Here is a 19,033-nt window from a genome sequence, read left to right as displayed (position 1 = left end):
CAAAGCAACCATGTTCCAGAAGAGAAAGCACAGGTTCAGAGAGGACCTCTGCCTTCCCAAGGCCACGGGCAGGGAGGAAGGAGCCGGCCTGTAGGGCTGGGGCAGCCCCTCACCCTGGGCCAGGCCACAGGCACACATCCACCCGCTCCCTGGGCAGGGCCCTCTGGGTGGGCAGGCTCCCCTCCTAGTGCCCCAGCCTGCAGCTCCTGGTGCTTGGGTGGGCAAGGCAGGGAGGCAGGACACTCCAGGGAACGAGGTCTGGACGGGGTGTGCTGGGGGGCTGGGCTCCACACGGAGCAGGGGAAACCAGGGCTTCACCAGGGCTCAGCATGGAGTCACAGGGAGCTTCTGGCAGATTCTGCATGTTTGTCTGCTTTGGACAAACATGTTTGTCCTTTCGTTGGCCCAGGCACTGCCCCAGGCCCTGAGCTGGGGTGACAGCTGCACCAGAGGGTGGCAGGAGCCTGGCAGGGCCACAGCCGTTGTGGTGGAGCCAGGAACTCACGGAGAGCGGGTCGGGGGTGCTGGGGGGCATGTGGGGAGTGGCAGGGCTCCTGGAGGAGCACGGGGGCCACATAAAGGGGAGAAGGGCGAGTGGACTTGTGGGGGAGGGGCTTCTGCCTGCTGCTGTTGGACCGTGAAGGCAGGCTTGGGGTCATGGCAAACACACGGGGTCCTGGGAAGAACAGCAGGAAAGCAGGACCACATTGGAGCCCCAAACACCCCAAGATGTGGAGGCTCCGTGCTGGGCTTGTAGCACCCGGGGAGCGCCTGGCTCGGGAGTGCAGAGTGAAAGGTGTTTCCTGCAGTCCTTGCTCCTCTTCCCTCCTCAGCCCCACAGTTCACAGGAGCTCCCACGGTCCTGCAAGCAGGGATGGGCCCTGCCTGCCCCTCCAGGCCCATCCTCAGTGGTCAGAGATGCAGCCACGAGGGACGGACTGCACCCAGTGGCCACGCAGTGCAGCCCCCTCCTGGGGCTCACGGGATTCGAACCTGCCAGGAGCACCCCGACCTGTTCCGACCCCGCCCCCCTCAGGCCCCCCTCACCAGGCCCACCTCCCTGGCCCCGCCTCCCCAGGGCCCCCGCCCGCAAGCAGCTGGATTCCTGCACTGTACCCCCAAAGCCTGCCTGTCAGCCCAGCTCTGAGGGAGACCCCTGCGAGGATGTCCCCTCCCCTGCAACTCTCAATGGCGGGGCACAGACAGCTGGATGGCCAAGCGCATGACTGCTCCGCCCAGGCCTTCCTGTTCCCCCTCCTCCCTGGGGACACCTCTTCCTCTCTTTCTGCTTGGGGACCCCCTGGCCTCCACCTATCGCCTCACACAGGACCTGAGCTCCATCCTGGCCTCTGGCCTTCGGCTCCTCCCCTCCCCCCCAGGGCACCCGCACTCACAGGAGGGTCCCACTGGCCAGCCTGGGCCCTGCCCGCTGGTGTTCTCCTGGCTGTGCTTCCAGGTACCCCAAACTCAGCCGTCGACGGAGTGCCCCCCACACCCCGCTCCCACTCCTCACAACCCCCAGATCCCCGGATTCTCCCTCCTAGATCTTTCTGTAGCCTTTTCCTTCTCACTGGGGCTGCCATGATGCCTTCCAGGGTACCCACCCAGGTGTCCCCTCCAAGGATGGACCAGTGAGCCCCTCCTTCGGTGCAGAACCCAAACCCTGGGGGTGCAGTTTCCCAGTAATCAGGCCTTTCCTCTCCTGCCCTGTCTGTCCTTCCGGGTCAGCGTGCTTGACCTGCCACAGCACCTGGGAAGAGCGAGCCACCCAGCACCTGTTGTGGGCACTCTCTGCTCCTGTCCAGAATAAACTCCGTGCCATGCACCTAACGTCTGGAGACACAAGGCTGCAGGGCTCCAGGCCCTAATACCGTGTAGCTACAGACTGTTCCCTTTGCTCTGCGGAAGGAGGCCGATGAGGACCCTGTACTTGCTGGGGACAGAGCAAGTCACCCATGTAAGCGCCAGCACAGAACTGGGGGCAGGAGAGTGCGGGGATGGGAGAGGGCTTCCCGGAGGAGGTGGCCTTGCCATCTCAGCTCCCATTCTGCACTGCAGGCTCAGATGCAGCCTGGGCAGGACCTGCCTGCCATCTCTGCGTCCCTGCAGGAACAGGGACAGCAAGGGGAGCCAATCTCTTGCAGGGGCTGGACTGGCTGTAACCAGAGCCTCTGGAATCACTGCCCCCCACAGCGTCCAAGAGGCGGAAGGAGAGGAGAGACATCTGTCCTCAGGGCCTTGGCCAGCACTTGCTTCCTTCCCACCCAGGCTGCCCGTTAGCTGCTCCGAGGCCTCTTAGAGGCACTTAATCTCTAGCCTTAGCAGTCTGCTCCGGGGAATGGGGATGATTTGAGGAGCCAGAAATGGGGTGTGAAGGCAGGGAGGGGCCTGGACAGTCTGTAGCCAGGCAGGAGGGGCAGGGGAGAGGCTCCCTAGGCATCCCTGATCCTGCCATCTGCCAGGCCAAGTCCCTGCCAACCTCCGCCACAACCTCAAGGAGGCCTGGCACCCCCACCCCCGGGCTTCGGCCCTGGCTGCTGCCTCTGCCTGGAGGGCCCCTGCCCACCTGCTGGGGTCCCTCCCTGAAGGCCAGCAGCCCTGGGAGCCCCCGCTCTCCTCACCCAGGCCCAGCCTGCACCTCTCTGCCAGACACAGGATTCTGTGCCCACGATGTGTGCCCACACCAGGGTGGGTCTGATTCATCTCCGTTCCCCCCGCAGCATATAGAAGGGCTCCGTGCACTGAGAAGATGCTAGCTAAGTACTAATGCTGCAGACAGAGCCTCAGTGTCCTCATCCGTGAAATGGGGTGCTGTGTCCAACCCTGTCCTCAGAGGAGCCAGAAAAGGGCCAGTGATGCCCCCTCCCCAGGCGGGCCCCCTCCCCAGGAGATGGGCCTCCTGCACCCTGGTGCCACAAGCTCTGGGCACTTGTCCCCAGGGAACCTGAGACCTGACTGTGTCTCAGCTCCAATCTGCTGTGCAGCCTTCCGCCAGGCCCCCAACCTCCCTGGGCCTCATGCTGCCCGCCTCTGAAGTGGGGATGCGGACGCTGGAACCAACAGGAGTGTGGGCTCAGTGGGCCAGGGCCGGGCAGGGGTCACCGAGCCACCTGGCACAGTGTCTGGGTCCTTTCTTCCTTCTCCCCTCCCCAGTCTTACCTGCAGGCCCACGGTACAAGCTACTGAGAGCAGGAGGGAGTTGGGGGGGAGGGAAGCACAGGCTCCGGGCGCCTGGGTGAGGGTTCCGAGGGGGGGAACCGGGCCATCCCCCCTTCCCGGGCTGTAGGCGACTCCGCAGGTGCAGCCCAGCGGAGCCCGTGCGGGATGCGAGCGTTAGAAGCAAAGCCCCTGCCGGCGGCACCCGGGGTCCCCGGGCGCGCGCCCTTACCTCTGGCCCACGTCGCTGCCCACGGAGCCCCCGCCGCGGGCCGGCAGCAGCGGGCTGAGCCCGTGCGGCTCCTCCGGCGCCGAGGCGCCGGCCGGGGCACCCCCCGGGCCCGCCTTGCCCTCGGACGGCGAGCGCGGCAGCTTGGCCCGCGCCATCCTGCGGGAGCGCACGGGCGGGAGGCGGCGGGGGCGGTGCTCCCATCTCCGCGCCCCGCCCCGCGCTCCCCGCGCCGCCGCCGCAGTGGATCGGCCCGGCCGGGTGGGGGGCGCTGCGGGGCGGGAGGGAGGCGGGTGGACTCGCGGGCCCCTTCTCTCCCCGAGCGGAGGAGCCCCGGGCGGGAGGGAGGGTCTCGGCGCCCAGCGGCCAGGGCCGCCTTGTAACGGAAGTAGTAGTAAGAATCACGACAGTCACGGCGGCGCTGGGGGAGGGGAGCAGTAGTGGCGCGGCGACAGCTGGTGGCTCTCGGCCACTCACCTCCGCAGGCAGGAGCCGCTGGAGCCCAGGGAGCGTTGGTGCTCGGTCGTGCGCCCAAGTCCCACGCGGCCTGAGGGTCCCGGGGACCCAGGTGGGGCTCCGGATGGCCTGCCAGGAGCTGTGCCCACCTTCCAGGCCCCACCCCTGGTGCCTGGTCAGGTCGGGTGGGTCCACCCCAGCCAGGTGGGAAACGCGCGCTCTGTCTGTCCATCCCCCCATTCCCCACCTCCCAGGGCTACCGGGGAGTCCATGGGGACACTCACCGCGGGGTGCCCATACGCTAGGCTCAGCTCTGTGCCAGGCACAAGAGCCCTGCGTCAGACAGAGCAGTTGCTTTGTGGAGCCCTGTCTGCGCCCGATGCCCTGCTGGGGACGGCTCTGGTCAGCTCAGCGAACAGGAACCCGAGGAGACAGGAGACGGCCGACTTCGGTTTTGCAAAGTGGGGAGATGAGGCCCTGAGGTAGGAGGTGGCTTCCCCAGGAGGCAGGCAGGGAGACACAGAGCAAGGGGCCGGCAGGTGAGTGGCTCAGGCAGGGAGCAGCGGGCAGGTGTTGGTGCTGGGGGCACCTAGGCTCTGGCTGGAGCCCCGCTGGGGGCAGGCGGTGTTTAGGTGCACGGCCGTGCTCCACCGTGGCCGGCGGCTCCAGGCCTTCCCGACGTGCGCAAACCCGGACACCCAGACCCAAGGCCCCAGCTTGTCTGGCTTACAGAAAGTCTGCAGGAGGAAGGTGGGCCTCAGAACTCCCAGCCCTGCCTGGCCCCTCCCCAGAGAGGCAGGAAAGTCAGGTGCAGAACCATTCAGTGGTCTCAGCAACCCCCCAGCATCTCCCTGGACCGAGTTCCCTGTCAGGACTCTGCCCTAAAGGAACGAGGTGTTTATGTGGGCGAAGCCCTCTGCCTGCCCCTGGGGGGAGGGGGTGAGGAGATGGCGGCCCCTTGTCACCCTTCCTGTGGAGCGACACGGAGTGGCTGCACCCACTGAGCACTGGGCTCTGTGGAGCCGGCCCCTGGGCAATGCCAAGGCTCCCCGCGTGTCGGTCAATAACAGAGCAGGGCTGGACGGCAGGGACGCTCGCCCGGCCACCCCGGGAGGTGCAGGAAGCCGCAGGGCTCCCTGGGATGCGTTTTCACCCACAGACAGGACACGAGCTCGTGGCCCCTGAGCGATGGTGGCACGTGGCGCCCACCTGTACGTGCACAGGCCGGCCAACGCGTCCGGTCCGCAGCAGGGAAGCCCACACATCTGGCCCGTCTGCCGCGTCTGCCACAGCTGCTGTGCTTTCTCCTGTCCTGGACTGTGAGAGGGCCGTGGGTCCTCACGTAGCGACAGCTTCCGAGGCCCTGGATGAGAGTCAGCTGATGAGGGAAGGTTTTTCCAATGTTTTATAAGGCGTGACCTAACAGAAACCGTTGGCTGATGTGCACGGAAGGACCACCAAGCAACTGTCAGCGCTGTTCCGTCTGGAGTGGGTGGCAGAGGCCCTTCCAGCTGGCCCGCTGCAGCACTTATGTAAGGTTTGATTTATTTTGAAAATGATCATCCAGTTCAGCATACGGTCCCTGTCTCCCGTACGCGGAGGAGGGACCCCCGGCATGGGGCAGCAGCCCGGGGCACCGCGTTCCCTGGTCGTGGCGCACCGCGAGGAGTGACCCAAACGGCCCGCTCCCACCGGGGTCGGACGAGCTCGAGCCCCATGGCTGCCGCCGCGGGAGGGGTGGACGAAAAGAGCAGTCTCCCTTTTCTCAAGCACTGCAAACGCTGCTTCACTCCCACCACAAGAGCAGCCCTGCGGAGGGGGTGGTCACTCTGCATTTCTGTGCCAAGAGGGGCTGGGCCGGGCAGAGGAGGAGAGGACAGGTGGAAGTAGCCAGGCTTCTGGAGGACTGGATGGCGGGGGAATCCACGGGGCTGAGGGAATGGGTGGGCGGTGACGCCCCGAGACGGGGAGGACAGGAGGATGTCAGGAGGAGGACAGGAGATGGGGTGGGTTTCCAGATCCGTTCTGGACATCCTTCAAGGGCGTGCCCGACACTGTCTCGTGGGGGGCTGGGTGCCCACGCCTGGCACGCCGTGGGCGGCTGGGCTGGAGAGACACCTGGGAGCAGGTGAGGCCTGCAGGTGGGACATCCACAGGGGGGAGGGCAGGTGGGAGGGCTGGCCCAGGAGCCTCCTGAACCAGGGAGAGGCAGAGGCTTTGTGAAAGGTAGTGCTGAGTGACCGGGCGGCAGGCAGAGCACAGGCCAAGGGTCGCCCAGACGGACGCCTGCCTCCACCCTCTGAAGCCAAACTGGTGTGCGCCTGCGGGGTCCTGGGGATCCTCACCCACAGCCCCACATCGGGAGAGGTGAACTGGAGGGCGTGCTGGTGGCCGTGGCTGTGGCCTGGCTGGGGCGGTGCCCGGGCTGCCTGGGCCAGTGAGCCCACGGAAAGGTGCTCAACGCCGCCAGGCCCTAGAGAGTGTGAATCAAATCTACAACGGGATCCCACCTCGCTCACTGGGACGGCCGCTACCAACACACAGAAGTGAAGGTGCTGGCACGGACACGGAGAGACTGGACCCTGTTGCAGGGCACGGGAGATGCTGCAGCCGCGGTGGGAGGGTCTGGAGCTTCCTCGGGAAACTAACCTAGATTACCCTACGGTCCAGCAGCCCCACCTCTGGGCGGAAAGCAGGGTCTCCGACAGATAGCTGCACACCACGTTCACTGCAGCGTGACTCCCAAGAGCTGAACGTGGAAGCAGCCTAAGGGTCCATCGGCAGAAGGATGGAAAGACGTGGTCCGTCCACACCGTGGAATGTCACGGAGCCTTGGAAAGGAAGGAATCCCGACACCTGCTACAACGTGGGTGGATCCGGAGGATGCGGTGCTGAGTGAGGTCAGCCCGGTGCCGAGGGACCGATTCTGTATGAGTGGAAGTGCCCCGGAGGCCCCAGAGGACTCGGAGCCACAGACCTGGGGGCAGGGTGGGGTTGGGCTGAGGGAGGGCACAGTGTCTTCCGGGGATAGTTTAGTTTGGGAAGATGAAGGCATTCTGGGGACGGCTGCACAACTGAATGCGCTGATGCCTGCACCGTGCCCTCAAGAACAGGTGAGATGATGAACTTCACGGTACCGTCCACAGTGAAGAGAAACCGGGAGGAAGGCACCCGTCCCAGCTGGAAAGGCTCTCGCCGGACCAGCAGGGACGGGTGACCTCCGGGGCGGGCAGTGATTAAATCGCGGTGGGGGCTTCCTGCCGCTGCTGTGACGAATCACCCCAAATTTAGTGGCTTGGAACACCACGAATTCACCACCTCACGGTCCTGGGGCCCACGGTCCCAGAATCCAAGTGCGGGCAGGGCTGGTTCCTTCTGGAGGCCCTGGGGGAGGGTGTCCCCCCGCCGCTGCCAGCTTCTCAGTGTCCCACCCTCAGGCCACTCTGACCTCTGCTTCAGTCCCCCTCTGTTCTCTGAGGACCGGATGACACCACGGGGCTGCTGCCATGATCCAGGAGCCCCCGTCAACAGCCTTCGCCTCCTCACATCTGGCCAGCTGAGGGGACGTGCCCCAGGTGCTGGGGACTGGGATGCGGGCGTGCCGGGGGGGGGCACCGCTGAGTCTACGTGACTCCATGGGTGAGCACCTCGTACGCGCAAGGAGGGTCAGAGAAGCAGCCCTGCGTGGTCACGGCTGAGGCTGCCAGGACGCGCTGCTCGCTCCAGAAACTGCTGGTCACAGAGAAAGGACGGCGCGCATTTTCCTGCCTTTTCAGCAGGAGTTACGTGTCAGGGTGCGCGCCCGGCTCCCCTCGACGGAGGACAGGCAGCACCTGCAGAAGAGCGTGGCTAACACTCGGGGACGAGACGCAGATGAGGCAGGTGGCAGGGTCCCGCGAGGATGCTCCTGGGGCCGCGGTCCTGGAATGCACACGGGGTCCTTGCAGGGCCGGGGGCTGTGTCCGCTCGGAGCAGGGCTGCACGGCCATCCCTAACCCAGCCGTGGCAGCGGATGGGCAACCGGGGCACGAGGCCACGCAGCGACCACAGTGTCCCCTAAAAAGTTCTCTTGCCCGAGTCTTTCCCGTTCAGTCCACCGGGCCTTCGGACCCAGGAGACAGCGTGTGAGGAAAAGTGGAGGCGGAGGGACAGGCTGAAGGGCCTTGGAAGAGGCAGCCAGGCACAGGTGGGCGGCGGGACATCCCGCAGGAGAGAGGCCGCGTGTATCAGCTGTTTTGCTGGGTGACAAGTCACCACCGACTTTGCTGCTGCAGGCGAGGCCGTCACCCCTCACGGAGCTGCGGGTGCATGACCGAGTGTAGCCTGGCTCCGTTTGTCCTCAAGGGCCTCGCGAGGCTGCAGCCTTGTCTGCGGGGCGGGGCTCTCGCCTGTAGCTCATCCGGACCCTGGCGGGGCGGCAGTAGGACGGGCCCCTGCTCCTGCTGGCTGCCATCCGCTCCGTTCCCAAGGGCTCCTCGCTCCTCGGCCCCTCCATCTGTACCACCAGGAGCCATGTGCCTGTGGCCCCGGGGCCCCAAACCGCCCCCTCTTCTGCGTCCCGCCAGAGAAAATGTCCCGCTTTCAAAGGGCTCCTGCGACTAGACTGGGCCCAGGAGACACTCTCCTGATTAACTCAAAGGTCGCGGATTCGTCACCTTGACTAGAAGGCAGCACCCCTCTGCCGCCTGCGAGGAAGCAGCACCGACCGGGCGGCTCACGACGACGACGGGAACGTAGGTGTCCACTTCTGGAGGCCAGACGTCTGGGGCTGCGGTGCTGGCGGGGCCGGTTCTTCTGAGGCTCCCTCCTCGCCTTGCAGACGGATGTCCTCTCTGTGTCTGTCTCCAAATTCCCCTTTATCAAAGGGCCCCAGTCACGTAGAAGCAGGGCCCCCTCGACGATCTTGTGGGCACCTCATGACCGGTCATGAACCTGCTTCCACACAAGGTCACCTTCTGAGGCTCTGAGAGCTTGGAACCCCGGCACATGACTTTCGGAGAGATGAATTCGGTCCCTGACACCGTGTTGGGCACTGTAAACCTGGGTGTGACATCTCATCGTAGTCACGGACCTGGGCGCGGACCTCCACGGACCGTGGAGATCTTGGGGGGCCACCCCAGGTGGGAGCCGCTCTGGATCTAGGCAAGTCTGTGAATCCTAATAACCAGATGAACACGGTACTCCTGTTCTGAGCAAACCAGCCGCGAGGGGTGAGCTCTCCCCCAGCCAGGCTGCTGCCGGTCCCCTCCCCGGACCCCGCCGGCCCCTCACTCCCCTCCACGCCCTCCAGCAAACCCTGGCCACTGGGAATGTGCTTCCGGGAGAGTCGCTTCCCAGCGTGCGGCTGGCCCGGGCGCCTGGGGTGCACGACAGTGGGCACTTGCCCACCCCAGACAGAAACGGGGTGATTTCTCCTGATGGTCACTCTCCCCCAATAATTCTGTGTGTTCCAGTGTGCCAGTGTCCTGTGGCTGCCGCAGCAGGGACCATTCCCTCCAGTTCTGAGCCCCAAAGTCTGCAGTCGGTACCGCTGGGCTGAAATTCAGGCACCATAGGGCTCTGTCCCCCCCAGAGGCTCCAGTGTCCCTTGGCTTGTGGCCGCGTCCCTCTGATCTCTGCTCCGTCCTCACACGAGCTTCTCTGTGTAAAATCTCCCTCTGCCTCTCCCTCTTTTTTCAAATTGTGGTAAAACATACATAGTGAAATTTACCGTTTTAACGTTTTTCTGCTCCTTCCCATGAGGACACTTGTGAGAGTACTTAGGACCACCAGGGTACTCTCCCGCCTTGACAGGGCTGGAGTGTGGGGATGCAGACACTGTGGGGGGCGCTGCTCAGCCAGGGGCCACATCTCCCCTCACGGGCATTAGAGCCACTGCCAGGCTCAGCTGGAGTCCTTGGCCATGCCCCCCTCCACAAGGGGACTCAGGGCTGGGGTCCTTCTCCCAGCTCCCGGGCCCCGGTAATTGCTCTGGAAGAGGCCCCTAGAACAAAGGATAGACTGGCCAGAGAGGCAGAGGAAGAGACAGAGAGACAAGGAGACAGAAACAACTGGCTGCTAGTTACTGCGTAGGGCGGGGGCAGGGCAGGCCTCTGCAGGGTCTGGGGCTCTCCAGGGGCTGGATGCCGGACCTTCCCACAGGTGACCTTGCCTCACAGCCCCCCCCCCCCCAGGGAGGCTGGAATGCGGGTAGGGAGGAGGGAAGGAGCCAGGATGTGGGCCCCCCAGGGGTGAGGGTGCAGCCAGCTCAGCTCCCAGAAAAGACTCCCGCCCCTAGAAAAGACAGAGATGCGGTGGGTTTGGCCAGGGCCTCCCCAGGCTGGCGGGGGGGGGGGGGGGTTGCCCCTGCCCAGCACGCGGCTGTGGAGAGGAGCTGGGGGCATCTACGTCTGTCCTCTCAGACCCCCCCATGCACCTGCACCACGCCCCAGCCCCTGCCCAGTGCAGACACCTTCCCTACCACCTGCAGGCCTTCTCCCTTCCCCCTGCTGCCACATGGGAGCTGTGTTTCCTGCCTGCAGAGCAGACTCCTTCCTGGGCTCTTGTGGGGGTCAGGGTCACAAAGGACGGACGCAGGGCCCCCACAGCCCCTCCCCTGCCAGGAGCCATTGTTCCCGCAGGCTGGGGGAGGCGGCGCTTCCGCTTACAAGCATATTTTCAACGTCAATGTAGGACCCGCCCTGGAAAACACCCCAGCCAAAGGACGGCCCCGTTATTCACAGACTCCATCCAATTTCAGCGGGCCAAGGGTCCCACCTGACAAGGGCAGGGACCACCTCGCAGGCCCAGGGTGCCCTCCACAACCCCATGCTGGAAACTCTCTTAGTGCTGAGAATAGGGGCAGGCGCCGGGTCCCTAGGTCCCTGGGTCCCTGGCTTCTTGGGTCGCCTGCCCTGCCACACTTTACCCCATGATGGGGGTGTCGGCGTCCTGGGGCTGCCATAACGTGCCACAAACTGGGGGGCCTAAGACAACAGGAATTCATTTTCTGTCAGTTCTGAGGCTAGGAATCCGAAATCAAGGTGTGAGCAGAGCCACATTCCCTCTGGAAGCCCCAGGGGAGGGTCCTTCTGCCTCTCCTAGTTCCTGGGCCCTGCTCCTGGTTTGTGGCCACGTCCCTGCAGCCTCTGCACTTGTGTTCTAGGGATATCTGTCACGGGGCTCAGTGCCCACCCTAACCTAGAATTCTCTCACCTTGAGAGCTTTACCTTAATCTCAGCTGCAGAGACCATATTTCCAAAAGATCGTGTGCACAGGCTCCATTAGGCATGCATTCGTGGAGGGGGCGGTCCTTCCCTGCACTGTAGGGGTCTGGGGTGCTTTCTGCAGCCCTGCTCCTCTGCAGCTCCCCCAACTAGCTGGGTGACCCTGGACAGGTCCCTTTGCTGCAGGGGCCAGCCTCCGCTCAGCCCGATGTGCAGGCCCAGGCTGGAGGGACACGGGAAGCTCCACGCAGGCGCTCTCTCGCCAGTCTCTCCTGGGACGCCCTCGAAGCCTGAAGAATGTGAAGTCAAAGCACAGCTTAATCCCACGAAGGGTTACCTGCCATTTCTTTTGTAGTGTTACCTTGTTCCCCCAAGCCTGCTGTGGGCTGCCTGCATGCGTCCCCCCAACTTCATGTGTTGAAGCCCTAGCCCCCAGGGTGGTGCTGTTAGGAGGGGGACGCTGGGGGGTGATTAGGGTTCACTAAGGTCACAGAGCTCCCTCTGTCTACCCACCACAGGAAGACAGGACGAGAAAGCGGCTGTAAACCGGGAAGGGGGCCGTCAGCAGGACCCCAGCGTGCTGGCACCCTGACCTTGGACCTTCAGCTGCCAGAACTCTGAGAAATCAGCATCTGTGGTTTAAGCCTGGTCTACGGCGTTTCGTTACGCAGCCCAAGCCGACTGCGGCCTGGCCTGAACACGCCCGCACCCCGCTGCGTTCCAGACAGCGCGAGGCGACATGGTCCACCCACGATGCGGTTACAGCGCTAAACGGCACCTCGTGGGACGCACATCAGACACCAAAGGGAATTACGATTGAAACCAACACTAATCATGGTTTTCGCGGCCCTGGAGGATGCTGGCTGCCCCCTCACTGGGGGTCCATGCCCTGCTTTGCACTAACTTGGGGGGGACTGAACTCTGAGTCACGCATGTGAGTCTCCAGATGCGAGCTTAGAGGCCAAGACGCATGCTGCCCTGCACAGCCCAGGGGCAGGGTGGGGAGCACGGCTCCCAGGGGACACCCAGTTCCCCATCTGGGGGACTCCCGGACACCTCCTGGGCACGGGCGGAGGGCCAGGAATGCCAGCTCATGGACTGAACCCCCCCGCCCCCAGCTCCCAGAAGACGGAGTGGTGCGCCGGGTCCACAAATGCACACGCGGGTCCCGGAGCCCGGCTGACCCATCTCGGTGCACTCGTGCCCCTCCACTTCCCTCTCCTGTCCCTTTACTCCCTCTGCTGTCTCTTTACTCTCCTTCTGCCGCTGCTCACCTTCCCAGGCTGGGGAGAACCCGTCTCCAGAACCCCCACTTGGAGGAAGGCACGACCTGCCCCCAGGAGCCCAGACTCCACAGAGGGTCACCCGCCCTTCTCTCTGCCCCACCCTGGCCACCTTTCAGGCCCTTGCTCCCTGTGAGGGACCACAGGTGACACAGGGAACAGAAGCAGACAGCCCCGGCCCGCTCACAGTGCAGTGGGGGAGACGCAGGTGATGAGCCCTGGACCAGGAAGGTGACTGGAAAAATCACAACTTCACTCCCTGAAATCTCCCTAAAGCTCTTGGAATCGGCCAGAACCTGGCACCACCCCAGGCTTCTCCTTGATTCGATCACATAGGCAGTGCAGAAGCTAGGCCCAGACAGACAGATCCCCGGAGAAGCAGCCTCGTGGCGTCCAGCATCAGCTCTTGGTGCCCACACGCTAGCACCCTGGCCACGCTCCGATGGCGTAAAGCCAGAGACCACCCAGACCGTGTGTGGGGGCTGGGGGGATGTGGGCAGAAGGGCCTTGGGGCTCAGGCAGGATAGAGCTGCGGTGGGCTCAGGGATTTCGGGTGTGAGCCAGGGAACGAGGGAGGGAGATTGGGAGTCCATCAGAAGGACAGCAGGCAGGTGTCCAGGGGGCAGAAAGAGCCGCCCGGGGGTGACAGACTCAGCAGGTGTGGCTGCTGTAGGTTGAACAGGGTCTCTGCGGGGGGAGATGAGGGTTTAGCTTTAGCCCCGTGTCGCCCCTGCCCAGGCACCATCCAATCCTATTGTGCATGAGCTGAAGGTGGTGAGAGACCCCCAACCTGGCCTAGGCCCCACCAGCCTGGGCCCTGGCCATTTCCCCGGCCGCTGCATCCTCCGAGGCCTGAGGGTTTGCAATGGACAAAGGTCGCCAGCCAGGGCAGGGCAAGAAGGGGCTGGGGCAGAGATGGGGTCCCACCTTGTCCCACCCTACTATGGAGCCACCAGCCCAGCCCTGCCCATGAGTCATGACATGGAACAGAAGGCAGGCCCCCAGGAGGCCTGAGCCCAGCGGCCCCATGCAGGAAGGACCCGGGGCGAAGCAGTGGGCCTGGCTGGCATGGGTGGGGGCACGTCCACGGTCCACGGTCACCCTCTACTGTGACAGGGCCCTCAGTGTTCATTAGTCCGCGGGGAACCCCCACATGCAAGACTTGAGCCAGCCTGTTGTCCCCGTGGCTTCCCTCACAGCCCTCACTCTTCCCTGAGCACCCCTGCAGAGGAGAGATCCCTGCCAGCGCTTGCCCTCTCTGGCTCTCGGGAGGGTCCTGGGTCCTGTGCCAGTGAGCAAGAACGGGGCCCCCTCTGAACCCTGCAGCCCTCCCAGGCTACTCCTCCCACGTCTGCGGGAGCCCTAGATGGAGGAAGGGCCTTGGGGAGGGAGGCAGGGCAGCAGTGGAGGAAACAGCCTGGGGTGGTTCCAACCCTGCCACACGGAGCTACGCCTCGGCTTGGTAATGTCCACGTCCACTTATTATCGGTTACAGCTGAGTGGCCCTGAGGGCAGCACTGGTCCCGAGAAACCCCTACTGCTGGGGGCCCTAATCCCCTTCTGCTCAGCGGATGGGGAGGGGCTGTGGGGAGGGGCACACCTCCTGCAGAGATTCCCCCCCCCCCCCGGCCCTGCCTGCTCCTCCCTGCACGCAGTCCAGATTTGAGGGTCCCCAGTGGGCCTCGAGTTGAGGAGTCCTTGCCCCAGGGGCCATGGCTCTCAGCTACGCCCACTGCAGGGCTGGCAGGGTCTGTCCTCGAGGCACCCCCATGCTCCTGCAGCGCAGGACTGCTTGTCTTCCCGCTTCCCAGCTTGTGGTGTGAAATAATATTTGGCTTTGCTCAACTCCAGAGAAACAAGGCAGGATTCCTCCTCTGTTTTCAGAGGAGTGAAGGCAAACAGCCAAATGGGGTCCTTCTGGGTGGCATCCTGACCCCAGAGGCCTGGCCTCTGTGTCCTTCCTGCAGCAGGCTGGTGCCTCCCCCCCCAAACCCCAGAGCCCCTGAGAGCCTTAACCCCTGGACGCTTCTCAGGGCCCACCTGTCCTCCACTCAGATGCCTGGGGGAGAGGGTAGGGTGCCGACCCTCACACCGCCTCCAGCTGTCACCCCCCCTCACTCCACTGGGCTGGGTCCTGGCCCAGCAGGCAGCTGTGGAAAGCAGGTGGTCAGGGGCACGCAGGCCAGGAGGTGGCCACATGCCAGGCCCTTTGTCCTCACCTGTGGTTCTCCCCACCCCAGGCTTTTCCACAATTCTGCTCCTTGTGGGGAACAAGGCTGTGGTGTCCCCGTGTCCCCCTGTACCTCAGGGCACAGAGCCCATCTGCATCTTCCTGAGCTTGGGGGGTGGGCAGGGCTGAAAGCCTTCCATCTGTGTTATAGGAGGGGAGGTGGAGAAACTTGCAATGACGAAAGCCCCCACCTGTGTCGCTGTCAAATCACAGTGCCATCTGCGGGTGACTGACATCACCCCTTCCAGGAGGAGGGCTCACAGCTGGCAGGGCCCTGCAGCCTCCAGCTGTGAAGCAGACACTCAGATCCCTAAGTCTGCTCCCAGGACCACGGTGCCACGTGCTCAGGTGTCCAGGTGCACAGGAGGGTCAGCTGTGGACGGGGGTGGGGGTAGGGGGTGGGGCAGGGCCTCCTTGAGCTGCTCCTTGGCTCCTGGGCACAGGGCCAGTGAGCTGTCCTGAGGTGGGGTGGGGAGTCCTGAGCCCCAGGCCTTCCTTGCAGGGCGCAGGTGCACTTCTGAGGAGGGCCCTGCTCCCTAGGACCCGGACCTGGCCCCGCAGGCAGTGATGGAGATTGCCCGGAGACCTCAGCTGCTCCCTGGAACATCTGTGAGCTCTGGTTCTACCCTTCTCCCCCGCCTGCCCCCCCCCCCCCAAGAGGCCGAAGCAGGCTCTTTGGCCCATGTGGGTTGAGCCCCTCCCTCCGAGGCCACAGCGAGTGAGGCTGCAGTGACTCACTGCTGGTGGCTTTATTTCTCCGGAGAGCAGGAAGCCCACAGCCCTGCCCGCCCACTCACAGCCTGCCAAGATCAGGGCAGCAGCACCCCTGCTCACCCCACAGAGCCTGCCCTGGGGCCTAGGGGCTGCAGGTGGAGGCCTGGGGGGAGGGAAAGGGCTCCATGATGCTGCTGATTGTGTGTGGGGTTCCCCAGAGCCCCCAGCCTCATGGTGCATGGGGACAGCCTGCAGCCCCAGGACCCCATGCCAGCCCCCTGCCCCCCAAAACATCCTTACAAGGTCTCTATATGTGCATAAGGGGTCCTGTCAGGCCGGGCAGAAGCCCACCTCCATCTTCCACTTTAGGAATCAGTGATGCGGGAGGGGGCACAGGCACTAAGGATGAGAAGGGGACTCAGGGAGAGGCTCTAGAGGCCCAAGTCACAGGCATCCAGGAGGGGACCTCCAACAGCCAGGCTTCTCCTGGCTCCTCCTCCCTGAGCTTGGGGTATCAGCTCAGAGCCCAGCCTGGGCCTCCCCATGTGTGTGTCCTTAGGGATGAGGGTCTCAGGTGATCTCAGCCACCCCTGCCCCCGAACACCATCCTGGTTTCCAGCCTTTCTGGCTCCAATAAGACCTAGGAGCACAGCCTGTGAGCGTGACGGGTTCCTGAGAGGGAGAAGGCCACACTTGAGCCAAAGAAGTTTGAAAACAGAGAAGCTCTTCTGACTGGGCTCCTGGTAGTAGAGGAAAAGCCCCCTCTAGGTCCCCACCTGGCTTATTCCTCAGGCCTCCCTGGTCCCCGCAGCTGGCTGCTCCTGGAACCCTGGGCAGCAAGCACTGTGCCTCACAGGCTCCCCTCCGGCCCCCAAGCCAGCAGGGCAGCACCACCTGGAACCTGGCTGGAGATGTGCAAACCAGCAGCCCCCTCCCCACCCCGGAGCCCCTTGGAGCCTCCAAGGGATAGCCACTTCCACCCAGGCCCCGTGCCTCCTCTCTGGGGTGAGCAGGGGGAAGACCTCTGTCATCTGCTCCTGGAAGTGGAGAGATGTGTTGCTCTAATTACATCATCCACAGACACTGGCATTTATCGACGCATCCAGAGGCCCCAGGCCTACTCGGGGTGACAGACGCCATTCCTGTCCACATTGGAAAAATCTCCGGGGCTGCTGCCCTCAAGACTTAGCCGAGTCCCAGGGGAGTAGGTGCTGAGAGGCTGGTGCTGCCTTCAGAAAATGCTCAGCACACAGGTTTGACTCAGGAAAGCCCCCAGCCCTGCCCTGGGTTCTAGGAGGGCAGGAGAGCCCCGGCCACACACAGGGTCCTCCTGACCCCTCCGCCTCTGCCTCCACAGAGAGTGATGTGAAGCTCTTCCCTGGCATGTGCTCGGGGTGGGGTGGGGGCTTACTTATTACTACAACACTCAGTCCAACAAGAGGAAGCAGGGTTTCAGAAAGCCCTCTGCGGAACTTGCAACCTTGCCTGTGAGTGGGCAAACACTGTCAGCTCTCCGATTCCCACGCAAGCGGACCTGATGGGGTCTGGCAGGATGCTCTGTTTCTGGCGGTGGGCACGGCTGTCTTAAATCCCTTTCCATAAGCTTTGGCAGCTCCTCATGGTCCCTGCACACGGACCTCACCTCGTCCTCAAGTGTGACTTTTCCCAACTACAGCTTCAGCAAAGGATCATCCCCAGGGCTCAGTCTGCGTCCCGACAGTTTCAACCAGCGAGGCTACGTGCTGACTGACAGAAGGACTGCGCTGTGGGGGGACACTGGGCCTCGGCCTGGCCAGTCCGGGGCTGGGTGGGGAAGGACCTGCAGGTGCCCAGGGCCCGAGGGCCGCTCAGCACACAAGGCAAGAGCCAGCTCCTTCCCAAGCCCCCAGGCTCCGGCCCCGCGTGAGTCCCTGCGCTCCCCTTCGCTGGCGGGCGGAACAGCACCTCCCCTGAGGCTGACAGAGCTTAAGTGCCGGGTGTTTACCCAAGGCAGCTATTTGGGGAAAAGGCAGAGAAAAGCAACATTTCTTCCAGCTTCCTGCCAGCTCCCTTGGCATATGAATTATTCCCAAGAGCTGGTTCTGCTGGTCTCTTACCGAAAGACTCGAGTTCATTTTGCTTTTCTCCGGAAGCCAGGAGAATCGGAGGTGAGGGAACATCGTCACCCTCCGTAAGGAATCACGACAGAAGCTTGAAAGACGCTCCCTCAGCTAAGAATAAATGGCCCCAGCCAGAGTCTGGAGGACACGGGCCTTCAGCCAGACTCCCCGGCTCCGCCACCGGCTTGCTTCCAGCCCTGGCCTGTCCCCCAAAACAGCAGAGCTGCGAGCAGGGCTGGGGGCCGGGTGCACACTCAGGGAGGCCAGGCCCCGGGAGCGGTCTTTGGGAGGACTCCCCAGCACGGAGCTCCCGTCCCATCCCCCAGGGCCCCTCCCGGAAGGAAGATGCTTCACCCCCTCGCCCAGCCCCCACCCGAAACTTCCCCCGCCCGGAAGCCCGGGAAACTCGGGAAAGTTGAAGGGCAGCAGGCGGCGCACCGGCCTTCAGCACCGCGGACAGCTCCGAGCACGCGGCGACCCCCGCCCCTACCTGTCGTCGTTCTGGAAAGACTGGTCTCCCAGCAGCAGGTCCCGGAAGCGGTACCTCGGCGGCAAGGGCAGCACCTCCGTGTCCAGGTCGCTCATCCTGAAGCTGGCGGTGTCCGGGCGCACGCCGTCCCCGCGGCCGCCGTCTCCGCCGCCGGGCTGCCTGCGGGCACACGCCAGCGCCCCCTCAGCCCGCGCCCGCGCCACGACCGCGCCCCCCCGCGGCCCCGCCTCCCGCAGACCCCGCGGACGGGGTCAGCTGAGACCCATTCCCTATCTGCACCCCAAGTACCCCCCTCCACCCCCCAACCTCCCCACCCCTGTCTCCCGCAGACCACCGCCCGCGGGGTCAGAGGAGAGTGGCCAGGCTTGCATCTGCCCAAGTACCCCCTCCACCCCAAGCTGGAGCCGGGTCAGCCCCACGCAGCCCCCACCTGCACATCTGCGCCCCCCCCCCCCAGCTGGGTCAGCCATGCACAGCCCTCCCCCTCCCTGCACCCACTGCCCCTTCCCTCTGCATCTCCCTCCCCTTCCAAAGACCCCTGCCTGGTCAATCCAGGGCAGCACCCTCCACCCCACCTGCACCCCCCAGGGCCCCTCCCTCCCCAGCCCCGCCTCCTGCAGGCTCCTGTCACCTGGTACAGCCTTTCCACCCTCGCTGGCCTGGACTGCTCCCACAGCCTCTGGCCTGCCCCCAGCAGCCCCACCCTGCCCGCCAGGCCTGTGGCCACTGGATGCCCGGCACCCGCCTGGGGCTCACTCCAAAGCACCTCCAGGACACTGGGAGGTTCCTCGAGGCCAATTCAGGGCCGTGAAGCCCTCCCAGCGGCCCCCTCCACAATCCTTGGTGCTAAGGCTGTCTGCTCAGCTTTCCTCCAGGTCCAGAACACCCATCTTTGACCCAAAAACCTCCTCCTAGACCCTCAGGCTCCTGGGGAGGGGGTGCCTGACCAGGGGACTTAAGAAGAGGTCCTTGTCCTTGTCCTCCCTGAGGCCAAGTGGTTTGTCTCAGATCAGAACCTAGGAGGGGGTGTCACTGGGGGACAGGGGGTTTCTTTGGGCCCCGGCTGAGCAGCCCTTGGTGGTGTCAGCAGGATTCTGAGACCACAGAGATCCCTGCCCCATCACCTGAGTTAAAGAGACCTGGTTGTGCTGGAGCAGGGGTTTTGGGGCCA

At 64.2% G+C, this 19,033-nt stretch overlaps 1 protein-coding gene across 2 annotated transcripts in view; it reads right to left on the bottom strand.

Annotated features, from left to right (window-relative positions):
* Positions 1–18,008, bottom strand: part of KCNT1 (potassium sodium-activated channel subfamily T member 1) — a 53,735-nt gene extending 35,727 nt beyond the window's left edge. For both annotated transcript variants that reach the window (XM_048223451.2, XM_057313835.1), the window contains exon 1: positions 17,863–18,008. In XM_048223451.2, the coding sequence (XP_048079408.1) occupies positions 17,863–17,957 (95 nt within the window). In that variant the 5' untranslated portion in view covers positions 17,958–18,008. The remainder of the gene's footprint in view (positions 1–17,862) is intronic.
* Between the last annotated feature and the right edge of the window lie 1,025 nt (positions 18,009–19,033).

The sequence above is a fragment of the Ursus arctos genome, unplaced genomic scaffold, assembly GCF_023065955.2.
Source record: "Ursus arctos isolate Adak ecotype North America unplaced genomic scaffold, UrsArc2.0 scaffold_18, whole genome shotgun sequence".
Lineage (NCBI taxonomy): Eukaryota > Metazoa > Chordata > Mammalia > Carnivora > Ursidae > Ursus > Ursus arctos.
The sequence above is the reverse complement of the archived record's forward strand: the minus strand, read 5'-3'. Positions and strand labels throughout refer to the sequence as shown.